The sequence below is a fragment of the Oncorhynchus masou genome, chromosome 23 (genome assembly GCF_036934945.1).
Source record: "Oncorhynchus masou masou isolate Uvic2021 chromosome 23, UVic_Omas_1.1, whole genome shotgun sequence".
NCBI lineage: Eukaryota > Metazoa > Chordata > Actinopteri > Salmoniformes > Salmonidae > Oncorhynchus > Oncorhynchus masou.
Genome location: NC_088234.1, coordinates 62,578,299 through 62,603,612, shown reverse-complemented (window position 1 = coordinate 62,603,612; position 25,314 = coordinate 62,578,299). Strand labels below are relative to the sequence as shown.

Genomic DNA, 25,314 nt, shown 5'->3' with positions numbered 1-25,314 from the left:
ACAGAAATAAGACAGGTGTATAAATGATAGACAGAAATAAGACAGGTGTATAAATGATGGAGCCAAATAAGATGGCTGTATCAATGATGGAGACAAATAAGACGGTTGTATAAATGATGGAGACAAATACGGTTGTATCAATGATGGAGACAAATAAGATGGTTGTATAAATGATAGACAGAAATAAGACAGGTGTATAAATGATAGACAGAAATAAGACGGTTGTATAAATGATGGAGACAAATAAGATGGTTGTATCAATGATGGAGACAAATACGACGGTTGTGTAAATGATAGACAGAAATAAGACAGGTGTATAAATGATGGAGAGAAATAAGACGGTTGTATCAATGATGGAGACAAATAAGACAGTTATATAAATGGGGACAAATAAGACGGTTGTATCAATGATGGAGACAAATAAGACAGTTGTATCAATGATGGAGACAAATAAGAAGGTTGTATAAATGACAGAAATAAGACAGGTGTATAAATGATAGACAGAAATAAGACGGTTGTATAAATGATGGAGACAAATAAGACAGTTGTATCAATGATGGAGACAAATAAGACAGTTGTATAAATGACAGAAATAAGACAGGTGTATAAATGATAGACAGGTGTATAAATGATGGAGACAAATAAGACAGTTGTATCAATGATGGAGACAAATAAGACGGTTGTATAAATGATGGAGACAAATAAGATGGTTGTATAAATGATGGAGACAAACAAGACAGTTGTATAAATGATGGAGACAAATAAGACGGTTGTATCAATGATGGAGACAAATAAGATGGTTGTATAAATGATAGACAGAAATAAGACAGGTGTATAAATGACAGACAGAAATAAGACAGGTGTATAAATGATGGAGACAAATAAGATGGCTGTATCAATGATGGAGACAAATAAGACGGTTGTATAAATGATGGAGACAAATAAGACGGTTGTATCAATGATGGAGACAAATAAGATGGTTGTATAAATGATAGACAGAAATAAGACAGGTGTATAAATGATAGACAGAAATAAGACGGTTGTATAAATGATGGAGACAAATAAGATGGTTGTATCAATGATGGAGACAAATACGACGGTTGGGTAAATGATAGACAGAAATAAGACAGGTGTATAAATGATAGACAGAAATAAGACAGGTGTATAAATGATGGAGACAAATAAGATGGTTGTATCAATGGTGGAGACAAATAAGACGGTTGTATAAATGATGGAGAGAAATAAGACGGTTGTATCAATGATGGAGACAAATAAGACAGTTATATAAATGGAGACAAATAAGACGGTTGTATCAATGATGGAGACAAATAAGAAGGTTGTATAAATGACAGAAATAAGACAGGTGTATAAATGATAGACAGAAATAAGACGGTTGTATAAATGATGGAGACAAATAAGACAGTTGTATCAATGATGGAGACAAATAAGATGGTTGTATAAATGATAGACAGAAATAAGACAGGTGTATAAATGATGGAGACAAATAAGATGGTTGTATAAATGATGGAGACAAATAAGACAGTTGTATCAATGATGGAGACAAATAAGACGGTTGTATAAATGACAGAAATAAGACAGGTGTATAAATGATAGACAGGAGTATAAATGATGGAGACAAATAAGACGGTTGTATAAATGATGGAGACAAACAAGACAGTTGTATAAATGATGGAGACAAATAAGACGGTTGTGTAAATGATAGACAGAAATAAGATGGTTGTATAAATGACAGACAGAAATAAGACAGGTGTATAAATGATAGACAGAAATAAGACAGGTGTATAAATGATGGAGACAAATAAGATGGCTGTATCAATGATGGAGACAAACAAGACGGTTGTATAAATGATGGAGACAAATAAGACGGTTGTATCAATGATGGAGACAAATAAGACGGTTGTGTAAATGATAGACAGAAATAAGATGGTTGTATAAATGACAGACAGAAATAAGACAGGTGTATAAATGATAGACAGAAATAAGACAGGTGTATAAATGATAGACAGAAATAAGACAGGTGTATAAATGATAGACAGAAATAAGACGGTTGTATCAATGATGGAGACAAACAAGACAGTTGTATAAATGATGGAGACAAATAAGACGGTTGTGTAAATGATAGACAAAAATAAGACGGTTGTATAAATGACAGACAGAAATAAGACATGTGTATAAATGATAGACAGAAATAAGACAGGTGTATAAATGATGGAGACAAATAAGATGGCTGTATCAATGATGGAGACAAATAAGACAGTTCTATAAATGATGGAGACAAATAAGACGGTTGTATCAATGATGGAGACAAATAAGATGGTTGTATAAATGATAGACAGAAATAAGACAGGTGTATAAATGATAGACAGAAATAAGACAGGTGTATAAATGATGGAGACAAATAAGATGGTTGTATCAATGATGGAGACAAATAAGACGGTTGTAAAAATGATGGAGACAAATACGACTGTTGTATAAATGATTGACAGAAATAAGACAGGTGTATAAATGATGGAGAGAAATAAGACAGTTGTATAAATGATGGAGACAAATAAGATGGTTGTATCAATGATGGAGACAAATAAGACGGTTGTATAAATGATGGAGACAAATAAGATGGTTGTATCAATGATGGATACAAATAAGACGGTTGTAAAAATGATGGAGACAAATAAGACAGTTGTATCAATGATGGAGACAAATAAGATGGTTGTATAAATGATAGACAGAAATAAGACAGGTGTATAAATGATAGACAGAAATAAGACGGTTGTATAAATGATGGAGACAAATAAGACAGTTGTATAAATGATGGAGACAAATAAGACAGTTGTATAAATGATGGAGACAAATATGACGGTTGAATAAATGAGACAGAAATAAGACAGGTGTATAAATGATGGAGAGAAATAAGACGGTTGTATCAATGATGGAGACAAATAAGACAGTTATATAAATGGAGACAAATAAGACAGTTGTATCAATGATGGAGACAAATAAGACGGTTGTATAAATGATAGACAGAAATAAGACAGGTGTATAAATGATAGACAGAAATAAGACGGTTGTATAAATGATGGAGACAAATAAGACAGTTGTATCAATGATGGAGACAAATAAGACGGTTGTATAAATGACAGAAATAAGACAGGTGTATAAATGATAGACAGGTGTATAAATGATGGAGACATATAAGACAGTTGTATCAATGACTTTCCCACATAAGTCTAACTAACCTACACTCTTAGAAAAAAAGGTTACAAAGGGGCTCTGTAGTTGTCCCCATAGTTTAGCCCTTTTTGATTCCAGTTAGAACTCTTTTTGGTTCCAGGTAGAAATATTTTGGGTTCCAAAGGGTTCTACCTGGAACAGAAATTGTTTCTTCAATGAGGGCAGCCGAAGAACCCTTTTTGGATAGCACCTTTTTTCTAGGAGTGTAGGATGAATCATGAGTGAGCTTGTTTGAACGTGCAGTTCGTGGTAAATAGACCTCATGACAGCCTATTCACATTCATTCTAAGGCTCGGATTTTAACTATGTTAGTGACAGACATACATCCTTTGCTTCTGAGACAACGATGGAGTTCAGCTAATTCATAGTCTGGTGCCATAAGCTACCTATCCAACAACAACAAAATAGCAAAAACAGTGATAATTTCCCAGGGCCCCTCTTCATAATGACTCATCCATCTTCAACAATATCAATTTATCAAGCATTACTAATCCACCCCATCCAGCTGTCTGATAATGAAGGGCGAGAGGGAGGAAGGAAGGGAGGGGAATGAGGGAGGGGGAGAGGGAGGGAGGTAGGGAGGGCGGGCGGGACGGACAAAGGGAGGGAGAGAGGGAGGGAGGGCGGGACAGGAATAGTTACCAGAGGAATAGTTACCAGCAGGTGTATACACTACATGACCAAAAGTACATGGACACCTGCTTGTGGAACATCTCATTTCAAAATCATGGCCATTAATATGCAGTTGGTCCCCCTTTGCTGCTATAACAGCCTACACTATTATGGGAAGGCTTTCCACTAGATGTTGGAACATTACTACCAGGACTTGCTTCCATTCAGCCAAAAGAGCATTAGTGAGGTCGGCACTGATGCTGGGCGATTAGGCCTGCCTCGCAGTTGGCGTTCCAATTCATCCCAAAGGTGTTAGACGGGATTGAGGTCAGGGCTCTGTGCAGACCAGTCAAGAATTTCCACACCGACCTCGACAAGCCATTTTTGTATGGACCTCGCTTTGTGCATGGGGGCATTGTCATGCTGAAACAGGAAAGGGACATGCCCAAACTTTTGCCACAAGGTTGGAAGCCCACAATTGTCTAGAATGTCATTGTATGCTGTAGCATTAAGATTTCCCTATACTGGAACTCAGGGGCCTAGACCGAACAATGAAAAACAGGCCCAGACCATTATTTCTCCTCAACCAAACTTTACAGTTGGCACTATGCATTCCGGCAGGTAGCGTTCTCCTGGCATCCGTCAAACCCAGATTCGTCCATCGGACTGCCAGGTGGTGAAGCGTGAGTCCAATGGTGGTGAGCTTTACACCACTCCAGCCGACGCTTGTCATTGCGCATAGTGATCTTAGGCTTGTGTGAGGCTCCTCTGCCATGGAAGCTCAGTTCATGAAGGTCCCAAGGAACAGTTCTTGTGCTGATGTTGCTTCCAGAGGCAGTTTGGAACTCGGTAGTGAGTGTTGCAAAGGGGGACAGACAATTTCTACGCGCTACGGGATTCAGCACTCTGCAATTCCCCTTCTGTTAGCTTGTGTGGCCTACCACTTCGCGGCTGAGCCGTTGTTGCTTCTAGACATTTCCACTTCACAATAACAGCACTTACAGTTGACTGGGGCAGCTCAAGCAGGGCAGAAATTGAACGAACTGACTTGTTGAAAGTCACTGACCTCTTCAGTACGGGCCATTCTACTGCCTATATTTCTGGAGATTGCATGGCTGTGTGTTCGATTTTATACACCTGTGGCTGAAATAGCCAAATCCACTAATTTGAAGAGGTGTCCACATACAACACTTCTACATGTCCAAAACTATACTATATGTCCAATAACACTGCATGTCCAAAACAATACTATATGTCCAACAACACTGCATGTCCAAAACAATACTATATGTCCAACAACACTACATGTCCAAAACTATACTATATGTCCAACAACACTACATGTCCAAAACAATACTATATCTCCAACAACACTGCATGTCCAAAACAATACTATATGTCCAACAACACTACATGCCCAAAACAATACTATATGTCCAACAACACTACATGTCCAAAACTATACTACATGTCCAAAACAATACTATATGTCCAACAACACTACATGTCCAAAACAATACTATATGTCCAACAACACTACATGTCCAAAACAATACTATATGTCCAACAACACTACATGTCCAAAACAATACTATATGTCCAACAACACTATATATCCAAAACAATACTATATCTCCAACAACACTGCATGTCCAAAACAACACTTCACGTCCAAAACTATACTACATGTCCAAAACAATACTATATGTCCAACAACACTACATGTCCAAAACAATACTATATGTCCAACAACACTACATGTCCAAAACAATACGATATGTCCAACAACACTACATGTCCAACACAATACTATATGTCCAACAACACTACATGTCCAAAACAATACTATATGTCCAACAACACTAAATGTCCAAAACAATACTATATGTCCAAAACAATACTATATGTCCAACAACACTACATGTCCAAAACAATACTATATGTCCAACAACACTACATGTCCAAAACAATACTATATGTCCAACAACACTATATGTCCAAAACAATACTATATGTCCAACAACACTAAATGTCCAAAACAATACTATATGTCCAACAACACTATATGTCCAAAACAATACTATATGTCCAAAACAATACTATATGTCCAACAACACTACATGTCCAAAACAATACTATATGTCCAACAACACTATATGTCCAAAACAATACTATATGTCCAACAACACTACATGTCCAAAACTATACTATATGTCCAACAACACTACATGTCCAAAAGTATCTCTGATCACCCACCTAAAATACAGTACTGATCACCCACCTAAAATACAGTACTGATCAGTCACTTAAAATACAGTACTGATCACCCACCTAAAATACAGTACTGATCACCCACCTAAAATACAGTATTGATCACCCACCTAAAATACAGTACTGATCAGTCACTTAAAATACAGTACTGATCACCCATCTAAATTACAGTACTGATCACCCATCTAAATTACAGTACTGATTACCCTCCTAAAATACAGTGCTGATCACCCATCTAAATTACTGTACTGATTACCTATCTAAATTACATTACTGATTACCTACCTAAATGACAGTCCTGATTACCCACCTAAATTACAGTACTGATTACCCTCCTCTCTCTGTGTCCCTTATATCTACACCCCTCTCGCCTCCATCGCTTCCTTTCCATCCCCTTACCTCACTCTATCCCACCCACCTTTCTGTCTTCCTCTCCCCTTCCACTTCTCACCCACAGCTCTGTCATCTAGCCACTCCCCTGTCTCTCCATCGCTTCCTTTCCATCCCCTTACCTCACTCTATCCCACCCACCTTTCTGTCTTCCTCTCCCCTTCCACTTCTCACCCACAGCTCTGTCATCTAGCCACTCCCCTGTCTCTCCAGCGGGGCCTGACAGCCCATTCCTCATCATTTCCCTGTTTTGGCAAAACCCAACTCTCCCCCTAATGGTTCTGCTGCTCTGAACGCTTCCAGATGTTTGTTTATTTGTTGTGCCTCGACTGTAAAACAGTTTACTCTTAGTTTGGATGCTTTCCCAGGGATGGGATGTGTATGTGTGTGGGTGTGTGCGTGTGTTTGCGAGCGTGCGCATATGTGTGTTTATTGAGCGCTGTAGAGCCACAAATCGCCCCCATGTGTAAAAAAGCGAACTGCGAGGCAAACGTGAGAAGTCCCATGGGTGTCATTAGTGTGTGTGTGTGTGTGTGTGTGTGTGTGTGTGTGTGTGTGTGTGTGTCTGCGTATGTTAGAGGGTTTGAAGGCTTTGAAGGCTTGCTTTCCTCCAGGGTTTTAATAGCAGTTGTGCACCATATAAAATACATACATACTAAGCATCTGGAAGCAGTCCCAGAATGAGAGCATTAAGTTAGGCCTTATGGCATTTCTCTTTGTTTATTCTCTGTCTACTTAGCCGTTCATACACTGGGATCCCTTTCATTTAGGCCTGTCACTGTTGAAGAATGGACCACATCAAACAGTCTGGTCCATTAAAGAGACGTGGCTGATGCCCAAGACATATATAAATATGTAGAGAATCAGAACTTTTAACGGGAAGAAAAAAGGTTTATTTCAACTATAGAGTCCTGTACATAAATAGCTCCATCAGAAGTAGTTGTTGTTGTTGTTGTTGTCGTACATGTTTTACGCCTACAGATAACGACATCTAATAAACTGGGGATCCATCTCTGAGAACATTCTATTGTCAGATAATGACATGTTGTTGTTAAACTATTAAGCACGTCTGACAGGTTTCATTATAATTCTATATTACCTATAGTAAGTCATTATGAAGTAATGCTCCATTTAAACTCTTTAGGTATTTATTATTAGATACTTAATGATTATTATTTGTCTATTAGGTATGTTGTGAGGACAAACTTCAGTCCGAGACTTCTCATTGGGAGATCAAATCCACAATGTTATGTACTCTGCTGGTGAGACACATTTTGACACAGTGCTCTGCTCCAAACATGAGGTGTCATCGAGAAGAGTTGCTTTAAATCTGGGACTGCCAGCCTGTCAGAGAGCTTAAACCAGAGCTGACAGTAGAGGAGGTCCCTAAGACCTCGACTAGGGACTCTGCTCCTCAGGACTCTCTCCTAAACTAGTCACGTTACGCCACCCGGTGTCATCCTGGCCTGCTCCAAGACACCACAGTCCCCCTCTCTCTTTACTCCCTCTCCTAGCCTCTTGTTTTTAGTCAGTAGCGTGCTTCCTCTCTCCTCCCCCTTCCTCTATTGTCTCCCAGTCTTACTCTTTCTATTCTCTCTCTGTCTCTCTCTCTGTGTCTCTCTCTCTGTGTCTCTCTCTCTGTGTCTCTCTCTCTGTGTCCTCGCTCTCCACCTGGGCACTGACCTGCAACCGCTGGCTCCTCACTGGAGCTCTAGACTGCAGTAATTACTAGTGGCAGCTGGGCTCTGGGGCCCCTATAACATCAGTAGAGAGAGAGAGATATAAAGAGAGAGAGAGAGTGTGAGTGTGAGTGTGAGTGTGTGTGTGTGTGTGTGTGTGTGTGTGTGTGTGTGTGTGGGGAGAGCATCTCTGTAGCGACATGGGGCTGTCAGACCTGCTAGCTACATCCCACCGACCAGGGCCATGTAGGTGCTAACACAGACACACATCCCTGGACCACAATTCATTGTCGTGCTGTAAGGACTGAGGCGGAGTGAGGTGGACTGAGGTGGGGGACCTATAGAGGAGATGAGGGTTAAAGATGAGAGTTGTGTTATCGGAGGCTGCAGAGCGTCATAGACATAACAAATGGTGACTTTCGACCCACCACGGCCCAGACCTAGGAGGGAGGGAGAAATATCTCACATGTCAGATCCTCTCACCTTTTAATGGACTGTTCCCTGTCCTGCCTGACATTCACAAAGCATAGTTTCTCCCTGGCTGTGTCCCAAATGGCACCCTTGTCCCTATGGGTCTCCCTATGGGCCCTGGTCAACAGTAGTGCACTATAAAAGGAATAGGGGGCCATTTGGGACTCTCTCTGTCCCTCTCCCTACATCACAAGGAAATCTGCTGGTCAGTCACTGTGTAATTGATCTGTCCTTGGCACTGGGTGGGAGGAGGAGTGTGTGTGTGTGCATGGGTGAGTAAGTGTGCCTGTGCGCACGTGCGTGTGCATGTGTCTCTATATATATATGTGTGTGTGTGTGTGTGTGTGTGTGTGTGTGTGTGTGTGTGTGTGTGTGTGTGTGTGTGTGTGTGTGTGTGTGTGTATGTGTGTGGGTGAGTAAGTGTGTCGGTGCGCATGCATGTGTTTCTATGTGTGTGTGTGTGTGTGTGTGTGTGTGTGTGTGTGTGTGTGTGTGTGTGTGTGTGTGTGTGTGTGTGTGTGTGTGCATGGGTGAGTAAGTGTGTCTGTGCGCACATGCGTGTGCATGTGTTTCTATGTGTGTGTGTGTGTGTGTGTGTGTGTGTGTGTGTGTGTGTGTGTGTGTGTGTGTGTGTGTGTGTGTGTGTGTGTGTGTGTGTGTGTAAGGTGCTCACTGTTGACCTCTTGAGCTGGCCCTCTATGGAGTTGGGCGCATCACAGCGGCAGTGTTTTGAATGGCAGAGATAAAGAGCATGCTTAAAGCTACTACCCTGCTGTGAGGTCTGGTACCATGGTCTCAGGGTTGCTCACACAACATCTCTACAGACACAAACAACCCTGGCCACTGCAGCTACACGTTGAAGGATCTTCATTTCACCAGTATCTCACAGCAGGAAAATAATCTTGCAGCAACAGGAAATGTGAATCATTATGTGGATTATAATAAATGTGTCATTTTTCTAGAAAAATTGTTAGGGAAAATCTATTTAAAATTTTAGAGGAAACTACTGACTTCGGAAGCCTTTTTAAATCTTGAATAAACTAAAAGTTTTCATTTCCTGCAACAACAGGGTGATCAAAAGAAGATCCTACACCTGTAGCTAACACAGCGGTGGTGAACAGATTGCAGCACATTTCAAATAGAATGGAATAGAGTTTCTGTGTCTGTTCCTATGCACTGATATGTTTATTATGATCATTTATGAAAGAAAGATGCATAAAAAATGTATGCTTCTGATATTAACGCTATTGTATAGCAAATGCTTCCCATCAATATAATAAAAAACAAATTTTCTGCTAAAACAGGGACAACTTTAGAAATGCAGCACATGTTAATCCCTTCCACACATTAGATTGGAATAAGACATAATCAATGACTAGCATCAACAGATCAAGGAGGGTTGACATACACACTCCTACACATACATCAAATAGTTTCAATAGTTCCAACCTAGATTAGAGAGAGGTCATCACATAGGGAGGAGAGATCTCTCTGGATTAGAGAGAGGTCATCACATAGGGAGGAGAGATCTCTCTGGAGTAGAGAGAGTTCATCACATAGGGAGGAGAGATCTCTCTGGAGTAGAGAGAGTTCATCACATAGGGAGGAGATCTCTCTGGAGTAGAGAGAGGTCATCACATAGGGAGGAGAGATCTCTCTGGAGTAGAGAGAGGTCATCACATAGAGAGGAGAGATCTCTCTGGAGTAGAGAGAGGTCATCACATAGAGAGGAGAGATCTCTCTGGAGTAGAGAGAGGTCATCAAATAGAGAGGAGAGATCTCTCTGGAGTAGAGAGAGGTCATCACATAGAGATGAGAGATCTCTCTGGAGTAGAGAGAGGTCATCACATAGAGATGAGAGATCTCTCTGGAGTAGAGAGAGGTCATCACATAGAGATGAGAGATCTCTCTGGAGTAGAGAGAGGTCATCACATTGGGAGGAGATATCTCTCTGGAGTAGAGAGAGGTCATCACATAGGGAGGAGAGATCTCTCTGGAGTAGAGAGAGGTCATCACATTGGGAGGAGATATCTCTCTGGAGTAGAGAGGGGACATCACATTGGAAGGAGACATCTCTCTGGAGTAGAGAGAGGTCATCATATAGGGGGGAGAGATCTCTCTGGAGTAGAGAGAGGTCATCATATAGGGGGGAGAGATCTCTCTGGAGTAGAGAGAGGTCATCACATAGAGAGGAGAGATCTCTCTGGAGTAGAGAGAGGTCATCACATAGAGAGGAGAGATCTCTCTGGAGTAGAGAGAGGTCATCACATAGAGAGGAGAGATCTCTCTGGAGTAGAGAGAGGTCATCACATAGAGATGAGAGATCTCTCTGGAGTAGAGAGAGGTCATCACATTGGGAGGAGATATCTCTCTGGAGTAGAGAGAGGTCATCACATAGGGAGGAGAGATCTCTCTGGAGTAGAGAGAGGTCATCACATTGGGAGGAGATATCTCTCTGGAGTAGAGAGGGGACATCACATTGGAAGGAGACATCTCTCTGGAGTAGAGAGAGGTCATCATATAGGGGGGAGAGATCTCTCTGGAGTAGAGAGAGGTCATCATATAGGGGGGAGAGATCTCTCTGGAGTAGAGAGAGGTCATCACATAGAGAGGAGAGATCTCTCTGGAGTAGAGAGAGGTCATCACATAGGGAGGAGAGATCTCTCTGGAGTAGAGAGAGGTCAACAAATAGGGAGGTGGACAGGGGTCATCAAATAGGGAGGACAGAACATTGCTACCATGTTTTAAAAAAACATTTTCTTTACCTTTGTGGTTCTTGCCATCTCTAGAGCCTCTGGGTAGAGGGGTGTAGAGTGTGGAGGAACTCTCAGACTTAGGGTCACCTGGGGCCTGAGGAAAGGAAACACACAGTCACACTTTACTATTTAGATTGTTAATTTGTATTGTTTATTTAAATTAGTATATTATCTATCTCACTTGCTTTGGCAATGTTAGCACTTGTTTCCCATGCCAATAAAGCCCCTTGAATTGAATTGAATTGAATTGAGTGAGAGAGAGAGAGAGAGAGGGAGAGAGAGAGAGAGAGAGAGAGAGGGGGGATAGATGCAGAGATAGAAATATATATAAGGAGAGAGGTAGAGGGGTTTCATTGCTGTGCCTTATTATCCAAGTGCCATGAATTCTATTGATGAGGACAGGAAATGTTGAAGCTCCATTCCTGTGTCATGGTGAGGGAAGCAGGACGCCGGGCCAGATCACCTTTCATTCCTGTGTCATGGTGAGAGAAGCAGGACACCGGGCCAGATCACCTTTCATTCCTGTGTCATGGTGAGAGAAGCAGGACACCGGGCCAGATCACCTTTCATTCCTGTGTCATGGTGAGAGAAGCAGGACACCGGGCCAGATCACCTTTCATTCCTGTGTCATGGTGAGAGAAGCAGCACACCGGGCCAGATCACCTTTCATTCCTGTGTCATGGTGAGAGAAGCAGGACGCCGGGCCAGATCCCCTTTCATTCCTGTGTCATGGTGAGAGAAGCAGCACACCGGGCCAGATCACCTTTCATTCCTGTGTCATGGTGAGGTAAGCAGGACGCCGGGCCAGATCACCTTTCATTCCTGTGTCATGGTGAGAGAAGCAGCACACCGGGCCAGATCACCTTTCATTCCTGTGTCATGGTGAGGTAAGCAGGACGCCGGGCCAGATCACCTTTCATTCCTGTGTCATGGTGAGAGAAGCAGGACGCCGGGCCAGATCCCCTTTCATTCCTGTGTCATGGTGAGAGAAGCAGGACGCCGGGCCAGATCCCCTTTCATTCCTGTGTCATGGTGAGAGAAGCAGCACACCGGGCCAGATCACCTTTCATTCCTGTGTCATGGTGAGAGAAGCAGGACGCCGGGCCAGATCACCTTTCATTCCTGTGTCATGGTGAGGTAAGCAGGACGCCGGGCCAGATCACCTTTCATTCCTGTGTCATGGTGAGAGAAGCAGGACACCGGGCCAGATCACCTTTCATTCCTGTGTCATGGTGAGAGAAGCAGGACGCCGGGCCAGATCACCTTTCATTCCTGTGTCATGGTGAAAGAAGCAGGACGCCGGGCCAGATCACCTTTCATCCTTGTGTCATGGTGAGGGAAGCCAGATGCCGGGCCAGATCACCTTTCATTACTGTGTCATGGTGAGAGAAGCAGGACGCCGGGCCAGATCACATTTCATTCTTGTGTCATGGTGAGGGAAGCAGGACACTAGGCCAGATCACCTTTCATTACTGTGTCATGGTGAGAGAAGCAGGACGCCGGGCCAGATCACATTTCATTCTTGTGTCATGGTGAGGGAAGCAGGACGCCGGGCCAGATCCCCTTTCATTCCTGTGTCATGGTGAGAGAAGCAGAACGCCTGGCCAGATCACCTTTCATTCCTGTGTCATGGTGAGAGAAGCAGGACGCCGGGCCAGATCCCCTTTCATTCCTGTGTCATGGTGAGAGAAGCAGGACGCCGGGCCAGATCACCTTTCATTCCTGTGTCATGGTGAGAGAAGCAGAACGCCTGGCCAGATAACCTTTCATTCCTGTGTCATGGTGAGAGAAGCAGGACGCCGGGCCAGATCACCTTTCATTCCTGTGTCATGGTGAGAGAAGCAGGATGCCGGGCCAGATCACCTTTCATTCCTGTGTCATGGTGAGAGAAGCAGCACACCGGGCCAGATCACCTTTCATTCCTGTGTCATGGTGAGAGAAGCAGGACGCCGGGCCAGATCACCTTTCATTCCTGTGTCATGGTGAGAGAAGCAGGATGCCGGGCCAGATCACCTTTCATTCCTGTGTCATGGTGAGAGAAGCAGCACACCGGGCCAGATCACCTTTCATTCCTGTGTCATGGTGAGAGAAGCAGGACGCCGGGCCAGATCACCTTTCATTCCTGTGTCATGGTGAGAGAAGCAGCACACCGGGCCAGATCACCTTTCATTCCTGTGTCATGGTGAGAGAAGCAGGACGCCGGGCCAGATCACCTTTCATTCCTGTGTCATGGTGAGGGAAGCAGGACGCCGGGCCAGATCACATTTCATTCTTGTGTCATGGTGAGGGAAGCAGGACACTAGGCCAGATCACCTTTCATTCCTGTGTCATGGTGAGAGAAGCAGGACGCCGGGCCAGATCACCTTTCAATCCTGTGTCATGGTGAGAGAAGCAGGACGCCGGGCCAGATCACCTTTCATTCCTGTGTCATGGTGAGAGAAGCAGAACGCCTGGCCAGATAACCTATCATTCCTGTGTCATGGTGAGAGAAGCAGGACACCGGGCCAGATCACCTTTCATTCCTGTGTCATGGTGAGAGAAGCAGGATGCCGGGCCAGATCACCTTTCATTCCTGTGTCATGGTGAGAGAAGCAGCACACCGGGCCAGATCACCTTTCATTCCTGTGTCATGGTGAGAGAAGCAGGATGCCGGGCCAGATCATCTTTCATTCCTGTGTTATGTTGAGGGAAGCAGCACACCGGGCCAGATCACCTTTCATTCCTGTGTCATGGTGAGAGAAGCAGGATGCCGGGCCAGATCATCTTTCATTCCTGTGTTATGTTGAGGGAAGCAGTACACCAGGCCAGATTACTTTGATGTTCTGTCCCCCTCCTCTCCCCTTCCGGCCTTTTAAAGGGTGGTCTATGGCATCGAAGCCCTCATGACTATTGAGCCATGACCTGCTGTAGGGGTCAAACCAAGGGCATACCACTCACTATGACACGCAGGCCCTCTAACCCAAGCCCTAACTAACACACTTCTACTGCTATCTGACCACACACCAACAGATTGGCATGACAGCACCACTCTGTCTCTCCAAACATCTCTGCTACTGGCTTTCATGTTTCAGAGTTAAATCCACTGTTTTCTGAGCTCTCAGCTCTTCTAAACAGGGTGCGTTTTTTGTAAGTGTGTCGCAATATTCAAAGGGTGTTTTCTAAACAGGTCACAAGTATTGTTGTTGTTATTCTTCTTCTTCTACTTCTTCTTTTTGTGCACCTTCAAGGACCCAAACATCCTGTTTAATTAGTCTTGTGTTCCCTGGACTTCTAGCTGTTTCAACAGGCAGTTCATCATGATGCAGTCCTATCTGATGCCTTAGCAGAAATACTCTCCTTTCCTCTCCTGCTGGGGGGAATTCACCAGGCTTTTAATCACTAAAGTGACAAATACATATTAGAGACGATTTGGTGCTGATATTCCTCTGGTGCAGCTGATTCTCTAGTCTACAGCCGACTACGCACAACCTTGAGGAACGAGGCCACTGGACAATGCTAAATGAAAACACATTCTTCATTGGCGAGGAGAATGGTGGAAATGGAAAATGATCCCATAATGTGCTTTCAGATAGGATCTCAGAAGGTCATTCCAGTACAGGCCTGGGCTGGTCAACACATTATATTACTAGAAGAAAAAGAAGAGTGGGACAAAAGACAACGAGTTCTGGATGTAATGACTTACTGGTAGGTTAACGAATTAGAATGTAAACATCACAAATGATCCTGTCGACATAATACTATAGCGATTGAAGTTAGTATTTTTTTACAGTGCTATATCTTACAACCGGTGATGGAGTGGTAAAATCATTGTAGGGTAAACACTGATCACTGTCAGTGGTGAGTCAATTAAGTCACCCACCAATGGGTTTTTCCATGATAGATAGGTAACAGAGGAGGTTGGTGGCACCTTAATTGGGGAGTACAGGTTCGTGGTAATGACTGGAGTGGAATTGGTGGAATGGTATCAAATACATGAAACATATGGTTTGCAGGTGTTTGATGCCATTCCATTTATCCACTACCACACCACAGCTTTAAGGTAGTATTCTACTGGACCACACCACAGCTTTAAGGTAGTATTCTACTGTACCACACCACAGCTTTAAGGTAGTATTCTACTGGACCACACCACAGCTTTAAGGTAGTATTCTACTGTACCACACCACAGCTTTAAGGTAGTATTCTACTGGACCACACCACAGCTTTAAGGTAGTATTCTACTGTACCACACCACAGCTTTAAGGTAGTATTCTACTGGACCACACCACAGCTTTAAGGTAGTATTCTACTGTACCACACCACAGCTTTAAGGTAGTATTCTACTGTACCACACCACAGCTTTAAGGTAGTATTCTACTGTACCACACCACAGCTTTAAGGTAGTATTCTACTGTACCACACCACAGCTTTAAGGTAGTATTCTACTGTACCACACCACAGCTTTAAGGTAGTATTCTACTGGACCACACCACAGCTTTAAGGTAGTATTCTACTGTACCACACCACAGCTTTAAGGTAGTATTCTACTGTACCACACCACAGCTTTAAGGTAGTATTCTACTGTACCACACCACAGCTTTAAGGTAGTATTCTACTGGACCACACCACAGCTTTAAGGTAGTATTCTACTGTACCACACCACAGCTTCAAGGTAGTATTCTACTGTACCACACCACAGCTTTAAGGTAGTATTCTACTGTACCACACCACAGCTTTAAGGTAGTATTCTACTGTACCACACCACAGCTTTAAGGTAGTATTCTACTGTACCACACCACAGCTTTAAGGTAGTATTCTACTGTACCACACCACAGCTTTAAGGTAGTATTCTACTGTACCACAACACAGCTTTAAGGTAGTATTTTACTGTACCACACCACAGCTTTAAGGTAGTATTCTACTGTACCACACCACAGCTTCAAGGTAGTATTCTACTGTACCACACCACAGCTTCAAGGTAGTATTCTACTGTACCACACCACAGCTTTAAGGTAGTATTCTACTGTACCACACCACAGTGTTAAGGTAGTATTCTACTGTACCACACCACAGCTTTAAGGTAGTATTCTACTGTACCACACCACAGCTTTAAGGTAGTATTCTACTGTACCACACCACAGCTTTAAGGTAGTATTCTACTGTACCACACCACAGCTTTAAGGTAGTATTCTACTGTACCACACCACAGCTTTAAGGTAGTATTCTAATGTACCACACCACAGCTTTAAGGTAGTATTCTACTGTACCACACCACAGCTTTAAGGTAGTATTATACTGTACCACACTACAGCTTTAAGGTAGTATTCTACTGTACCACACCACAGCTTTAAGGTAGTATTCTACTGTACCACACCACAGCTTTAAGGTAGTATTCTACTGTACCACACCACAGCTTTAAGGTAGTATTCTACTGTACCACACCACAGCTTTAAGGTAGTATTCTACTGTACCACACCACAGCTTTAAGGTAGTATTCTACTGTACCACACCACAGCTTTAAGGTAGTATTCTACTGGACCACACCACAGCTTTAAGGTAGTATTCTACTGTACCACACCTCAGCTTTAAGGTAGTATTCTACTGTACCACACCACAGCTTTAAGGTAGTATTCTACTGTACCACACCACAGCTTTAAGGTAATATTCTACTGTACCACACCACAGCTTTAAGGTAGTATTCTACTGTACCACACCACAGCTTTAAGGTAGTATTCTACTGTACCACCTCTAACAACTATTCAAGGTAGTATTCTACTGTACCACACCACAGCTTTAAGGTAGTATTCTACTGTACCACACCACAGCTTTAAGGTAGTATTCTACTGTACCACACCACAGCTTTAAGGTAGTATTCTACTGTACCACACCACAGCTTTAAGGTAGTATTCTACTGTACCACATCTCACAACTATTCAAGGTAGTATTCTACTGTACCACACCACAGCTTTAAGGTAGTATTCTACTGTACCACATCTCACAACTATTCAAGGTAGTATTCTAATGTACCACACCACAGCTTTAAGGTAGTATTCTACTGTACCACACCACAGCTTTAAGGTAGTATTCTACTGTACCACACCACAGCTTTAAGGTAGTATTCTACTGTACCACACCACAGCTTTAAGGTAGTATTCTACTGTACCACACCACAGCTTTAAGGTAGTATTCTACTGTACCACACCACAGCTTTAAGGTAGTATTCTACTGGACCACACCACAGCTTTAAGGTAGTATTCTACTGTACCACACCTCAGCTTTAAGGTAGTATTCTACTGTACCACACCACAGCTTTAAGGTAGTATTCTACTGTACCACACCACAGCTTTAAGGTAATATTCTACTGTACCACACCACAGCTTTAAGGTAGTATTCTACTGTACCACACCACAGCTTTAAGGTAGTATTCTACTGTACCACCTCTAACAACTATTCAAGGTAGTATTCTACTGTACCACACCACAGCTTTAAGGTAGTATTCTACTGTACCACACCACAGCTTTAAGGTAGTATTCTACTGTACCACACCACAGCTTTAAGGTAGTATTCTACTGTACCACACCACAGCTTTAAGGTAGTATTCTACTGTACCACATCTCACAACTATTCAAGGTAGTATTCTACTGTACCACACCACAGCTTTAAGGTAGTATTCTACTGTACCACATCTCACAACTATTCAAGGTAGTATTCTACTGTACCACACCACAGCTTTAAGGTAGTATTCTACTGTACCACATCTAACAACTATTCAAGGTAGTATTCTACTGTACCACACCACAGCTTTAAGGTAGTATTCTACTGTACCACATCTCACAACTATTCAAGGTAGTATTCTACTGTACCACACCACAGCTTTAAGGTAGTATTCTACTGTACCACACCACAGCTTTAAGGTAGTATTCTACTGTACCACATCTCACAACTATTCAAGGTAGTATTCTACTGTACCACACCACAGCTTTAAGGTAGTATTCTACTGTACCACATCTCACAACTATTCAAGGTAGTATTCTACTGTACCACACCACAGCTTTAAGGTAGTATTCTACTGTACCACCTCTAACAACTATTCAAGGTAGTATTCTACTGTACCACACCACAGCTTTAAGGTAGTATTCTACTGTACCACACCACAGCTTTAAGGTAGTATTCTACTGTACCACACCACAGCTTTAAGGTAGTATTCTACTGTACCACACCACAGCTTTAAGGTAGTATTCTACTGTACCACATCTCACAACTATTCAAGGTAGTATTCTACTGTACCACACCACAGCTTTAAGGTAGTATTCTACTGTACCACATCTCACAACTATTCAAGGTAGTATTCTACTGTACCACACCACAGCTTTAAGGTAGTATTCTACTGTACCACATCTAACAACTATTCAAGGTAGTATTCTACTGTACCACACCACAGCTTTAAGGTAGTATTCTACTGTACCACATCTCACAACTATTCAAGGTAGTATTCTACTGTACCACACCACAGCTTTAAGGTAGTATTCTACTGTACCACACCACAGCTTTAAGGTAGTATTCTACTGTACCACATCTCACAACTATTCAAGGTAGTATTCTACTGTACCACACCACAGCTTTAAGGTAGTATTCTACTGTACCACATCTCACAACTATTCAAGGTAGTATTCTACTGTACCACACCACAGCTTTAAGGTAGTATTCTACTGTACCACATCTAACAACTATTCAAGGTAGTATTGGAGGTACTGGAAGTCTCTGCTCGTTGCTCTTCAATGTGTCAGTAGTGTCCTTTATATCCTAACATCCCCCAGTCATTAGGTTCTGACTACATAATAGGTCTGTGCCTTAGACATAGAATTACACCCGATAGAACAACTAACCATTGATTTGAACGGGAGTGAATATCAACGCCCGTTCTACCCAGTTCCAATTCTATGGTCTGAGAGGCAGCCCATAGAGCCTCAGAGAAATCTGCCTGCCTGGTGCATTTCCTGTCCTGCCTGTGAGATCACCGAACCTGGCCTCTGCAAGGTTGTGCTTCATTCAGAATTTAATTGAAAATGTCTCAAATTTCAATTTAATTCTTGAATTTGAAATGTAGTAAACAATATACAGAATTCCAATTTGATTTGAAGGAAATATAAATGAATTCAGTGAAATTCAAACACCTCTTCTATTCTACATTAGGTGTAGTCTATACAAATACGTGTTGCACATAAAATATTACACATGTTGTTATATACAGTACCAGTCAAAGGTTTGGACACACCTACTCATTCAAGGGTTTTTCTTTAGTTTTACTATTTTCTACATTGTAGAATAATACCGAAGATGTTAAAAATATGAAATAACACATATGGAATCAAATAGTAACCAAAATAGTGTTAAAATAATAGATTTTAGAATATTCATAGTAGCCACGATTTGTCTTGATGACAGCTTTGCACACTCTTGGCATTCTCTTGACCAGCTTCACCTGGAATCTCACATTTGGACTCATCTGACCAAAAGACAGATTTCCACTGATCTAATGTCCATTGCTCGTGTTTCTTGGCCCAAGCAAGTCTATTCTTCTTATTGGTGTCCTTTAGTTGTGGTTTCTTTGCAGCAATTCGAACATGAAGGCCTGATTCACGTAGTCTGCTCTGAACAGTTGATGTTGAGATGTGTCTGTTACTTGAACTCTGTGAAGCATTTATTTTGTCTGCAATTTCTGAGGCTGGTAACTGTAATGAACTCATCCTCCGCAGCAGAGGCGGTCCTCATGAGAGCCAGTGTCATCATAGCGCTTGATGTTTATTTTGCGACTGCACTTGAAGAAACTTTAAAAGTTCTTGACATTTTCCGCATTGACTGCCCTTCATGTCTTAAAGTAATGATGGACTGTTGTTTCTCTTTGCTTATTTGAGCTGTTCTTGCCATAATGTCTTCTGTATACCAACACTACCTTGTCACAACACAACTGATTGGCTGAAACACATTAAGGAGGAAAGAAATTCCACAAATTAACTTTTAACAAGGCACACCTGTTAATTGAAATGCATTCCAGGTGACTACCTCATGAGGCTGGTTGAGAGAATGGCAAGAGTGTGCAAAGATGTCATCAACGCAAAAGGGTGGCTACTTTGAAGAATCTCAAATCTCAAATATATTTGATTTAACATTTTTTGTTTGGTTACTACATGATTCCATATGTGTTATTCCATAGTTGTGATGACTTCACTATTATTCTACAATGAAGAACATAGTAAACATAAAGAAAAACCTTGAATGAGTAGGTTTGTCCAAACTTTTGACTGGTACTGTACATGTATATAATATATTGATGTAACAATTGATTTTCAGGAAAAACTCTTTAAATGAATGATCAAGGAAAACAAAATATGTATGCAAATATTCTAAGATATTATAAACTCAGCAAAGAAAGTAACATCCCTTTTTCAGGAGAGTCTTTCAAAGATAATTAGTAAAAATCCAAATAACTTCATAGATTTTCATTGTAAAGGGTTTAAAACTGTTTCCCATGCTTGTTCAATTAACCATAAACAATTAAGGATGTGGAACGGTTGTTAATACACTAACAGCTTACAGACGATAGGCAATTAAGGTCATAGTTATGAAAACTTAGGACACTAAAGAGGCCTTTCTACTGACTCTGAAAAACACCAAAAGAAAGATGCTCAGGGTCCCTGCTCATCTGTGTGAATGTGCCTTGGGACTGCTGCAGGGAGGCATGAGGACTGCAGATGTGGCAAGGGCAATCAATTGCAATATCCGTACTGTGAGATGCCTCAGACAGCGCTACAGGGAGACAAGCCGGACAGCTGATCGTCCCAACAGTGGCAGACCACGTGTAACAAAACCTGCACAGGATCGAAACATCCGAACATTACACCTGCGGGTACAGGATGGCAACAATGACTGCCCGAGTTACACCAGGAACGCACAATCCCTCCATCAGTGCTCAGACTGTCCGCAATAGGCTGAGAGAGGCTGGACTGAGGGCTTGCAGGCCTGTTGTAAGGCAGGTCCTCACCAGACATCACCGGGAACAACGTTGCCTATGGGCACAAACCCACCGCCGCTGGACCAGACAGGACTGGCAAAAAGTGCTCTTCACTGACGAGTCGCGGTTTTGTTTCACCAGGGGTGATGGTCGGATTCACGTTTATTGTCGAAGGAATGAGCGTTACACCGAGGCCTGTATTCTGGAGCGGGATCGATTTGGAGGTGGAGGGTCCGTCATGTTCTGGGGTGGTGTGTCACAGCATCATCGGACTGAGCTTGTTGACATTGGAGGCAATCTCAACACTGCGTTACATGGAAGACATCATCCTCTCTCATGTGGTACCCTTCCTGCAGGCTCATCTTGACATGACCCTCCAGCATGACAATGCCACCAGCCATACTGCTTGTTCTGTGTGTGATTTCCTGCAGGACAGGAATGTCAGTGTTCTCAATCCCATTGAGCACGTCTGGGACCTGTTGGATCGGAGGGTGAGGGCTAGGGCCATTCCCCCCAGAAATGTCCGGGAACTTGCAGGTGCCTTGGTGGAAGAATGGAGTAACATCTCACAGCAAGAGCTGGAAAATCTGGTGCAGTCCATGAGGAGGAGATGCACTGCAGTACTAAATACAGCTGGTGGCCACACCAGATACTGACTGTTACTTTTGATTTTGAACCCCCTCCTTTGTTCAGGGACACATTATTCCATTTCTGTTAGTCACATGTCTGTGGAACCTGTTCAGTTTATGTCTCAGTTGTTGAATCTTGTTGTGTTCATACAAATATTTACACATGTTAAGTTTGCTGAAAATAAACGCCGTTGACAGTGAGAGGACGTTTCTTTTTTTGCTGAGTTTACTTCATGAATCACTTACATTTTGTTCAATATGGGGAAATCTACATATTCCTGAAGGCATTAGTTTAACTCTCAAGCTGACCTTTAAGCCTTGAATTCTGAAAAAAACATTCTGAATTGAGAACAACCCTGCTCCTGTGTTCCTCTCCTGACCCCACAAAGACCCTCTTAATCCTGCTGCTTGTCCACAATGAATCATCCTACCAGTCACCACCCACAGACTGAGATGAGGGTTGGGGGAGGTAGGGGGGTAGTGGTTGGATAGGAGGCAAAGTTCTAGGGTGGCCCCTCCTTACGGGTCGGCAGGGATGGCAATCAGGTGCTGCACCCCAAAAGTGGTCCATTGTCAACATCAGAGCATTGCTGCGATCCCCCTCCAGCTGCACCTGACGCCCTCGACGCCCCTTCTCCCTCCCTACCACCCCATGCCACGTCAACTGATCAAACATCCACCCTCCCTTCCCTCTACCCCTCCTCCCCTATCCACCATCACCCCACCTGCAGAACATTCATCAGCCAGTTCTCCCTCTCTTTTTATCTCTCCCTCTCTCTTTTTTCAATGATCTCTGTCCTCTCGATCTATTCCTCTTTCTCTACCGCTCTCTCCCACGCTTTCTGTCTTTCTTTACCCCCCCTTCTTTCACCCTCTCCCTCCCCTGCTACCCTGACACTGCCCATTCCATGTTTTGAACGTGTTTTGTCTCATGTCAGCAAGTAATAACTGACTATGAGGCTCAATAGGTCCAGTAATCCCTAGTTAGGACTTTGTGTGCCTTTGGCAAACTGGAATAATAGATGTAATATTATAACAAATATATGCTGCATATTCAGATCAAAAAGGAGCTTCAGAGAAATAAGAATCCAATGGATTGAAGAGGGCCTGAGATCACACTAACACTGAGGAATGCTAAAAGAAAACATACATAATGTTTAAAACACACAGAGAGGAGGAGACACTGTGGACTACAAGTCATTATAGCTACCAGCCTCTCTCTGTCGCTCTCTCTCGTGCTGTCTCGCTCTCTGTCTCTCTCTCGTAGCTGTTCCTGCACTGAGCAGAGGGGGGTGCTGCAGTGTCATCTATTTAAGAGCCTCCCTTTAATCTCTCTCTCTCCCTCCCTCCCTCCTTCCCATCTATCTGTGCTGTCCAGAGTAGTATGCCCAAGGCATATGCTGTGTTCACATCGTTGTAGTCTGTGCTGTGTGAGTTATCAACACAGCCTAGGATAATATGACACAGATTATAGGCTGGGGAGAAGGACGGCAGAAATCTCTCTGATAATGGTTCTGAACAGAGGACAGTGTACGTAGCAGCTCTACTCCCAATAGGGACTAGAGAGAGAGAGAGAGAGAGAGAGAGAGAGAGAGAGGGAGAGGGAGAGGGAGAGGGAGAGGGAGAGGGAGAGGGAGAGGGAGAGGGAGAGAGAGAGAGAGGGAGAGGGAGAGGGAGAGGGAGAGAGAGAGAGAGAGAGAGAGAGAGGGAGAGAGAGAGAGAGGAGAACATTGAGATGAGGGCATGTAGAATATTTGATGAATATGTTCCTCAGACCCAACATTATGTCTATATCAGTATGTGGTGAAGTCAGGTGTTTCTCAGATAGGCAGAGTCAAAACCATACACTGGACAGAGCCTTTGGCAAACAGCGCCAAATGTTATGTTCAAATACAGTGCACTACAAAGTACACTAGAGTGTCAATTGAGTCTCAGACATATCTCTGAATGGAGTGCCCTGTTCGTAAGGAGAGAGGTAGATTCCTCCCTACCTCTCGCCTCACCTCGACCTCCCTCCTTAAGACTGACCAGCGATACAATGTAATCAGGGCGAGCAAGGTTACGTTGTAGGGGTCTAGTGATGTAAACACTAGCCTCCTTTTATCTGCCCCTGCATCTGGACAAGCAGACAAAGTGCTAAAAGGAAATAAATGGGGCCTGACAGCCACATCAAAGGGTTCAGCCAGCGGCTTACTGCTACTTAAGGCACAGGAATGCTGTTGCTAAGCATCAGACTACAACCTATCAGGGCCCAAGGAGTACACGGAGTGACCGAGGACTGGGCCTTGGAGAGTAGCGAGGGAGAGGGGGGAGAGAGAAAGAAGGAGAGAGGGAGAAAGAGATGGGGGGGAAGAGACAGGAGGGGGAGATAGGGAGAGGAAAAGTGAGGAAGAATGAGGGAAAAGGAGAGAGTATCCTGACAGTGAGGGGAGGCTAGGGACTCTAGGAGGTTTTGTAGCTTAAAGCAATTGTTAGAAGAAACAAGCTTTCTGTTTTGTTTTCTCTTGACACCATTGCTACTCTTTGCACTTGCAAAAGACATGTCTTTTGAAATGTTTTCTCTTTGGGTCTATATAAAAGATCTTTATTTTGTGTGTGTGAGCGTGAAACTTTTTTCATCATATTTCCTTTAGCACTTGCACTGCTTTTCGAGATCAGACGAGACAGAAGTTCTACATTTATTTGAGTCAACATTTAATACTGGCCTGACACATTTTTCATAATACTGTAATGGCATTTTGTGCTTCATTCCTCTGATGTTCAGGTGATGTTGAGGTTATGAACATAAGCACACATAAACATCCTGAAAAACAAAGATGCAAAACAAGAGACAGAAAATGAGGTGGAGACACTGACTAACAATACCAAAATAAAATAACAGTTACTATTTACAATGGCAAACAGACACAATGTTCTAATTTAGACACAAAGACAATTCTCTTATTCAAAGTTAAACTACAGTTTAAACGTCAATAGTAGCAAAGTAGCAGAGGTACATTTAAAAGCCTAAAACAAATTATAGTTGCATGTTTTTGACAAAGAAAAACTTAGTGCCTAGCAAATGAACAAGTCAAGTCAAATCTTGAATAAAACAAATTGGTGTGTGTTTTTGAGGAGAACATATCTGCATTGGTATGCTGGAAATAATGAGTTAGTTCAGCACAGTAACAGCATCAACTAAGAGAGAAAGTACTTTTAAGGAAACACATTTAAACCTTTGACCTTGATAACGTGCCCACACACTCGCATGCACAAACACATACACA

At 42.8% G+C, this 25,314-nt stretch overlaps 1 protein-coding gene across 1 annotated transcript in view; it reads right to left on the bottom strand.

Annotated features, from left to right (window-relative positions):
* The window catches only part of LOC135511171 (leucine-rich melanocyte differentiation-associated protein-like), a 485,324-nt gene that overhangs the window by 48,262 nt on the left and 411,748 nt on the right, over nucleotides 1–25,314 (bottom strand). Inside the window, exon 6 of the mRNA XM_064932768.1 lies at nucleotides 11,438–11,522. Within this exon, the coding sequence (XP_064788840.1) occupies nucleotides 11,438–11,522 (85 nt within the window). The remainder of the gene's footprint in view (nucleotides 1–11,437; nucleotides 11,523–25,314) is intronic.